General features: G+C 38.1%; 1 protein-coding gene across 1 annotated transcript; it reads right to left on the reverse strand.

The window, feature by feature from the left end:
• Positions 1 to 7,144: 7,144 nt before the first annotated feature.
• LOC112163770 (transport inhibitor response 1-like protein) lies at positions 7,145 to 8,641 on the reverse strand. The gene is made up of 3 exons (XM_024300033.2): positions 8,259 to 8,641; positions 7,369 to 7,870; positions 7,145 to 7,291 (listed from the first exon to the last, which is right to left on the reverse strand). Exons 2-3 carry the CDS (start codon positions 7,768 to 7,770, stop codon positions 7,220 to 7,222), a joined length of 474 nt encoding a protein of 157 aa, XP_024155801.1. The 5' UTR covers positions 7,771 to 7,870; positions 8,259 to 8,641; the 3' UTR covers positions 7,145 to 7,219.
• Between the last annotated feature and the right edge of the window lie 566 nt (positions 8,642 to 9,207).

A 9,207-nucleotide genomic window follows, 5' to 3' on the forward strand; every position in this document is an offset into this window, starting at 1 on the left:
AGCTGTTGGAGTTTAGGACAAAAAGTTTCCCTATATAGTTTAGGACAAAAAGTTTCCCCTAATAACCCTAAACTCCAACAACTTCCCTATAATTTCTATATAATAGGGAAGCAAAAGTTAAAACTTTAGCATTTTTTTCTTCTCAAACTCCAACAGATTCCCTATTTTACAGCAATCTCTAAAATCTTCATATTCGATCTTCTTTAAAATTTTAGAGATTACTGTAAATATAGGGAATTTGGTTTTCTCTTTCCTCACTTTCCCTAAAATAGGGATAGTTATAGGGAATCTGTTGGAACAAAAGAGGGTTTTTTTTCCCTAAAGTGGAGAAAAATCAAAATATGAGGAAGCTGTTGGAGTTGCTTTCTAGAACTGTCACTCATCTCCTCCCCTCGCTTTCTTCTTTTCTCCATTCTCCTATGTGAAGGTTTCGATGGTCCAAAACCATGTGGTACAAATGAAAAATTATAGAATCAAGTGACCAAACGACATAAATCATTACTTGAAGGCAGAAGAGAAACTAAAAGAAGATTAAACTTTGTTGTTGCCCTTATAGTTAGGGTAAAAAGGATCAACATCTGTAGTAGGATAGATTAATCTCAAAATACCAATTAAAGATTCACTTCTAGTAGCTCTAACCCATATTTCCTCACTGTTAGCAAAACCAGCTGCAACTGCTGTTGTTGTAGCATTACGCCACCTTGAGAAGAGCATCACAAGGTTAAAACAGTCTTTCTTGTACAACATCATATCAAACCCTAGTGAGGTAGAATCAAATTCATCTGTATCAGCTAGCTTAGTTCCACAGGCAAGAAAACCAGTAGTGCAATTTTTTTTGTTGTCATAAAAACCTGCATCAATAGCATGACCACCGCCATGATCAAATCCTAAACCCAATTCGGGTTGTAAAGATCTCTACATGAATTTCCTGAAGAACAACACCACCGTAAAGCTATATTATACGATGGATCAGAGAGTTCTCCCACCCCAACATTCCAACAAAGGACGATCTATGTACCATTATTAACTGAATTGCCGTTGTGATACACCACCCCAATATAATTTGGAATTGCATCTCCTTTGACAAGATCGACACAAAGATGGTGTGGCAAATTGGTAGGTGATTGAGAACTTTTTTGTGAGTTCCATCTAGTATAACTATATATAGATCAAAGTTTACTAGGAGTTAACCTTTATTTATTTTTTTATAAATGTCAAAATTGTGGGAATTCTGCATCACACCTTAACCAAGTGGATTCAAATTTGCTCACCACCGTACTAAAGGTGGTGATACCACCAATCCGTACACATTTGACATGTATTGCGTAATCTAATCACGGTTAAGTTATTAGAATTAGTATTAATAAATTAATAATATTAATGTGGTTAATGATGAGACAGAAATAAAAAAAGAGAGAGACAATTCCTTCCCTATTCAAAGTTCAAACCCAGAAACATACCAAAGAGGCAGAGATCTCAGTTTTGGGATTCGATTTTGAGTAACACAAATTATTTCATTATTTCAAAGTCTCAATACTATTCTCTATACCCAACCTCTTCCAACAAGATTTTCTCCATGATAACCCAAACCGAAATTGCATTGAAACATTTCAAACAAGAAGAGGAAAAGCAATTTGGAGATTGATGTCCAAACACCAAACTTCTCACATTCATTGAAATTGAACAATTTTCTATTAATATTGATGTAAAGCTTTTATCAAGATTTTTTTTGTTCTTTTGGATTGAATCACAATCAAGCAAACCAAGGAGATGAGTATGGTTTATCTCCTTCTCCGGTTGACTTGCTCTTCTTGCAAATTGTAATGGGAAGGAGTCGATCCTGGTGTTGTTGCCGAAGAACATCTCGTCGGTGGATTTCTGAAACGACACGAACTCGAAGTCGACATCTTCTTCTTCTTCATACAAGTACTCTTTGGTCTCGTGCACTAATCCAGAAAGAAAAAGAACATATTAGCAACGATAGTGATAGTTTCTTGAAATTCATATTACAATAAATTCAAAGAGGTAGTGGAAAAGTAAAGCCCAAAAAAATTTCTCATCAATAATAAAAATGAAGAAGAAGAATACAGTAGAGTAAAAGATATGGAAGAAGCGTGGTGAGAGAAAAATCTATTAGGCAAAAAAAAAAGATAATAATTAAAACCATTTAACCAGAGTTAGTGAGAGTAGCACGTGTCGGCTGCATATACAGTGGTGGTATCACCACATGAGTTTATGTGGTTAGCAAATTTGATTCCTAACCAACTGGTGTGAGCGTAAAAATGAACTCATTAACAAAACCCTTATATAAATAGGGAGAATTCCACAAATGGTCACTCAACTATGACTCATTCGACACTTTGGTCACTGAAGTTTCAAATATATCACTTTGGTCACTCAACTATTACAATCAATCATTTAAGTCACCCAAAGAGTATTTTTTATAATTTTTTTCAATGAAAAAAATTAACAAAGTGACTTAAGTGATTGACAGTATAATAGTTGAGTGACCAAAGTGATATATTTGAAACTTCAGTGACCAAAGTGTCTAATGAGTCATAGTTGAGTGACCATTTGTGAAATTTTTCCATATAAATAAGCAACAGAATAATTGATGGAAACTACATAAAGGCCAAGTGAATACCTACTTATATAATATGTAAGTGACATAACCACGCACCAGAGGACCAGGAAGTTGATGACTAATTAACTCATCTTTAATTGATTGTGACATCCTCTTACTGATGATTGAACGGACGAGTATAAGTAACCTCTTGTTTCATTATCGATCATGTAATATTCTTGGCGACTGCTTAAATAGATTAAGATGAGTGCAGCTTCTGATGCTATATATATATACACAAATTTTATCCAGAGCGGAGTTCTGCTTTGAAATTAACGTGTGAAGTTCTAGTTTTGGGTCACTTTTCGGTCGCATATCCACATATCGATTGTTCAGTTTTTAGGTACTAGTGTATAGATAATCTCTGTAAATTTTCAGCCAAATTGATGATAGTTAAGGTATCTAACTCGCTTATACCAATGGACGGACTGAATCTGTCAACCTGAACCGTACTAGCTTTAAGGCAGTTATCAATGCCTTAACGATCATCATTTTGGCTAAAAATTTGTAGAGATGATCTATACACTAGTACGTAAAAATTGAACGGTCGAGATGTGGATATGCGACCGAAAAGTGACCCAAAACTCGAACTTCACACATTAATTTCAAAGCGGAGCTCCGCTCTAGATAGGATGTGTGTGTGTGTGTGTGTGTGTATATCTTTTTTTTTTTTTTTTTGAAATGTCTGATGCTATATTAATGCTTTGCAGATGGAGCTTTCCATTTTTTGATTTTCATGGCTCTACGCGCCTCTACCAATATGCTTCTAGGCTCCAGCTCTTAAGTAATACTAGTACAATTTGCTGAAGCATTTTGTGTTATATATATATATATATATATAGTCCCTATCTAGAGTGAGGTCTCGCTTTGAAATTAAAGTGCGATGTTGGAGTTTATGGTCACTTTTCGGTCGCATATCCACATCTCGACCGTTCAGTTTTTAGGTACTAATATATAGATCATCTCTGCAAAATTTCAGTCAAATTGATGATTTTTAGGGTATCTAACTCGCTTAAACCAATTGACGGACTGAATCTGTCAACCTGAACAGTACTATCTTTAAGGCAGTTATTAATGCCTTAACGATCATCAATTTGGCTGAAAATTTACAGAGATGATCTATACACTAGTACCTAAAAACTGAACGGTCGAGATGTGGATATGCGACCGAAAAGTGACCCAAAACTCGAACTTCACACATTAATTTCAAAGTGGAGCTCTGCTCTGGATAGGATATATATATATATATATATATATATATTATATATAGTGTAGCGAAAGTCTAGTTACAAGTCCAGCTTGATTAACTAGTCTATTATTTTCAAACCAAATTAACCACCAGCAATTAAGTATCATATTGGATTACCTTTTCAACTCAAGATTAATCTTGTTGCACTTGTAGGTACCATTGGCAGTTTAGGATTCTGATATACCCGATCTATGAAATTATGTGTCGCCTCTGAAAATCACCTCGGCCTAGATAGCCGAGAGATCAAGGAACAAACGTCTTTCTTGATGAATAGATTGCGGGGCGTGCCAGCACACGGCCAGAAGGCCAAGTGTGCAATTGTACGTAGATGTAGTACGTGTGATTCTGACTTATCAAGTAATTGTTGGCCGAGGAAGGAAGTGAGTCTTGGCTGATCGAGGGTTCGATGCCTTGGAGATAATAGGGGCTTTCAGGTTGTTCTATGGATGAGTCGTAAATGATGATTGGTAACCAATAATTATGTTAAAACTACTCCTAGTGAAAAAAACGTAGAGTATGATAATAGAAGAGCGAAGAAGTAAACTCTAGTCTAAGTGCAGAAAGGTAAAGAGCAATAAAGTAAATCACAAGAATTAAAAGAGCGGTAACATAAAGAGCAAAATGATAAACGGCTTAAAAATAAAACTATCAACTATTACAAACAATTGAAATCATACTAGGTTACAAGGAAAGAACTAGTAGAGCTAACAACTAAGAAATTGAAGAGATATCTTAACTAATCTGGAGCTAAGAAAAATGAAAAGAAACACAGGAGTTGTGTGTGTGTCATGTCTTTTGTTGGTGCTTCTATTTATATTGGCTATCTTGCAACTTGAACTGATCTCTTGACTCTTTGAAGTTAAGTGGAATTCGGCCTCCTCTTGGCTTAATGACTCTATCTTGATTTGGCTCCAATGCTTATGATCGGCTGACTTGATGCTGGACTCCATCTTGATCGGCTTTGATGATCATTATCAAGAGCTGTAATTAATCATGAGGTAAACTGTCTTGGATTGAACTCCCCATATCGGCAGACCTGAACTTCAAGTTGATTGAAGTACTAACTCGATCAAATTTCATCGTTATCACTTATCGACCTCTCTATCTATCGACTGCTTTCTTTCTAAGTTGATTCTAAGTTGGAAACTGACTTGAGTGATTTGAACAACTAGCCGATGGGCTTTTAGACAATAAATCTCCTTTTGAATTGATGACTACTGGTCGGCCGATAACCAATGGCTAACTTTCGAAACCCTCCATCGATCTAGTTTTTTATCTGACTTATCTTAGACAAAATGAACTGTCCAACTATTCATTAGCCAATATATTTGGTCATCGACCCATTTATTCGTTTGAGTGGCTTATTCATAGTCAATCAATAACTACATGCACATTAGCTATGTCTGAGTGGACATGCAAATGTGGGTGCAAACATTATGATAGATAATGTAAGAGTGTATGACTATACCTATGAGCCTACCTGCCCACCTCCATCCAATTAATAGGATAATTAATTAGCAGGAAATCCCATTATAGCCGATCTCTTAATTACATTATGCTCTATCTCTAATTACTTTCAGATGAGAGAGACTGACCGAAACTTTTCAACATGCCTATCTATTTTGTTATGTGTTTTTACAGTTTTACACTTGCAATAGAAATGAATCTAGACGAAGAAAAAAAGAAAATAATCTAGGGCTCCATGGTTGAGATGTGTAAGAACTAACACGTCGAAAAGCACCTTCCATGGTTGTCTCAGTGTGGCAGACAGTGAGCAGACATGGACATCGCACAAATTGTACAGGCCAGCCTTCTCCCGAAAGCACTATCCCAGCCTCACTATCCCAGCCTTTAAGAGTCTTTGGTTTTCTCTGTTAACCCTAACTAGTGATCGATGTGGCAACGATAGATTAGAGAAAGCACCAAAGTCGATCAACATTGCCAAACCAGTGAGGTTTCCTCTGCTTTTTGAGATGACATTCGATGCATCGTTTTTTGTTATACATCCTGGCGTTTCTAAATTAGAGGTACGTATATGCATTCTGTGTGGTAATTACTCATATTTGCTCTCTCTCTCTCTCTCTCTCTCTCTCTCTCTCTCTCTCTCTCTCTCTCTCTCTCTCTCTCTCTCTCTCTCTCTCTCTGTGGTAGTTCTTGAAACCTTGATAGAGGTCTTCATGGACATCGTTTGGTCCTATGATTAACAATTAATGTAGCCCGTTAGTGTCTGTTCTAATTAATGGTTGTTTCGTGTTGATTGAGGTATGTCTAACTCAACGTCCTGTCATGTTCTAGACTAGCTAGCTGGTAGCTAAATATAAACCCTAGCCTGAATGTGTATGTACTAATCCCAAAATCTTAAACCTTAAAATGATATCGTCCTCAATAAATAATACTCACTACACAAACAATGAGTAGCGAATCATTTCATATATTATCCTATTTGAGAGATGAAGTGCTTTCTATCTTTACCTATTTTTGAAAACCGGCCTTTTGCTCTTGGTAATTCTCTCAAAATATAATAAACTGAGTCTTTTCACTATTTTTTTTTTTTAATGAAGGGCTGGTGCGGCTGTCCTTAAGCCTTTATTAATGAAACTATCGAATACGGGGGGGGGGGGGGGGGGGGGGGGCATTGAGCCTAAACCCCTGATTACAATAAGCATCTAGAGAACATCCTGAAATAATAACAAGCACTACTAGCAAAACAACAATTACCCACGGATTTTAATCTGTGGGTTATAAGACTTTCACACACGGATTTCAGTGTGTGATAGCCTTTACACACAGTACACGCACAGATTGGTGTTACCGTGCGGTTTGGAGGGGGGGTAATGCTCATCTCACACGGATTATGTTGTCCGTGTGAAATACTTACGTGGACCCCACTATCTTTCCATAAATATAAATTACCGTAATGAAACACAGTCCGTGTGAACAACTCTATTTCACACGGATTTCTGTAGCAAATGTTTACCTATTTCACACAGATTTCTGTGTCAAATATGTACTCATCTCACACGGATTATTTTGTCCGTGTGAATATTAGACGTGGGCCCCACTGTCTTTCCATGAATATAAATTACCGTAATGAATTGCAATCCGTGTGAATAACTTCCTATCTCACACGGATTTCTGTGTCAAATTCTTTTACCCTAACTCTCACTGATTTCCGTGTGTAAAAGTGATAGCATTTATAAAAAAAAAATTAAAAAAAAAAAATCTGCTAATTAATTAGGAACCAATGAAGATTCTGCATTACTTGAAGAAAACAAATATCATTCTAAAGATGTCAATAACAGTTGATAATACAACTTAAGAAATGATCAGCGTTTCTGCATATGCCCCTAAAGTTCACGCAGTTCCTTGCTAGTTGCAGCCACTGCCTTAAGGCCTTCATCACATACTGAATCGAGTACCTGCATTTAGATACCAAATGTAAGCTTCAAAGCTACATTTCCTCACAGTTTCACAAATAAGGAGACAGAACACATACCCAGAAAGTCTGGAGCTTGTGGCAGTTTCGTATGACTGGTTTAAGTTGTTCTGCACTGATATTTGCATAGCTGAAATTCAGATTGGTCAGATTAGCACAGACGGGGTAAATTGCAGGCAACTGATCCACAAATATCTCATTGAACCCAGATAGACAGACTATGGATTTGCAAGCAGCAAAAGCAGAGACACAATCCAGTTCTTGATCCCCCTGAGCATTGCCCTCCAATGAACTGAATGAGCCCGTTCTTAGGTGAGTGAGCTGTGGAGCTCTAACCATCAAGCGGTGTAGCTGCCCAATTGAAACATAGCTGTTCAACCTAAGTTTCTTCAAGGAAGTTGACCTAATCACCAGCCTCTCCAATGCCTCGAAATTTACGAGGCATTCTACGCAATCAAACATCAGAGACTCCAGACAGGTTTGGCTCTCAGGAAAACAACATATCCAATCCACATCGTCGTCGATAACCTCATATTCAATCAAATCAAGCACCCTAAGCTATCTGCAAAACACACACATTATTAACCTCATGACCGGATTTCCCCCATTGCAATTTCACATTATCCTAGGGCCCTCAATAGACATTCACCCAGAAACGGAAAGAGCATTAATTTCGAGCTTCAAATACTTAATCAGGATAAAAAGTCATTAACTTCCAAACAAACCACCAAAACCATAATAGATCTAAAAACACCAAATCAGATCCAAACAAACCCAATTAAAGCATCACCTTTAAACTGCAGACCTAATACACATTTCATGGATCTAATCAGCCATTTGCTTAAACTAAACAAGACGCCAAATGAATTTGAATCCGAGGCAAATTAAGAAACTATAATTTGGGTAAAAAAAAAAAATTAGTAGTAGTGATAAAGGAAATAGCAAACTACCTGCACTTACTGGCGACCACAGCGAGGCCACTGGTCCCAAATCCATCACAGCAAACCAGAACGAGGCCCTTGAACCCGGGGAACGACTCGGCCAGCAGAGCCAGATCGTCGTCCGTTACGGACATGCGCTTGAGATAGACTTTCTCGAGCCAAGGGTAAGCCTTGGCCATGGCGGAGACCCAGGGCCCAAAGTGGGCGCCCCAATGGGCCGGCATGAGGTTGAAGTCGGGCAGTGAGGAAGCAGAGCACGTTTTCTAGAACGTTCTCGAGGACTTGGTCCGGGTAAGGGATGATGTAGTCGGTGCCGCCGCCGCTGCTGCTGCTGGGGCAACCCGACCTGGAGCAGTTGCGGGCTTTGTTGGAGGAGATGGGATCGGAGGAGAGAGAGAAAACCGATCTAGTTCCTCTTTCCTCCATTAAACCAAAACAATTTGGAGATGAGAGAGAGGGAGGCAGAGAAGAGGAGCTGGTATATGAGAGAGAGAGGGAGGCAGAGATAGGCAGTAATGGGCGGAGACACCGCTTCGAAATTGGGGGAGATATCAAATTGTTGTTGCCTACGACCGCTTCCAGACCTTAGATAAGGCTGAATCGATTTGGGGGAGAAGGACATCGATACGCTTTAGGGGTGGGGGAGAAGGACATGGATCCATATGCTTCAGATTTGGATCAATTTGCTGGTTATAAGCGGAATTTCCACGGAAATCCCTGTGAAATACATTTACCTTTGCTACTGATATCCGTGTGTATGTAGCTCAGTAATCCACGGAAATCCGTGTGTAATACTACTAGGGGAGGGAAATTGAATTTGTTCCAAAAAAGTGAGAGGGAAAAAATTTACCACGAAAATCCGTGTGAGATACATATATATTTACCACTGATATTCTGTGTATTTATCTCGGTAATATATAACTGTCATGTTAATTATTGTTTACACGGAATTCTGTCT

The sequence above is a fragment of the Rosa chinensis genome, chromosome 5, assembly GCF_002994745.2.
Source record: "Rosa chinensis cultivar Old Blush chromosome 5, RchiOBHm-V2, whole genome shotgun sequence".
Classification (NCBI taxonomy): domain Eukaryota; kingdom Viridiplantae; phylum Streptophyta; class Magnoliopsida; order Rosales; family Rosaceae; genus Rosa; species Rosa chinensis.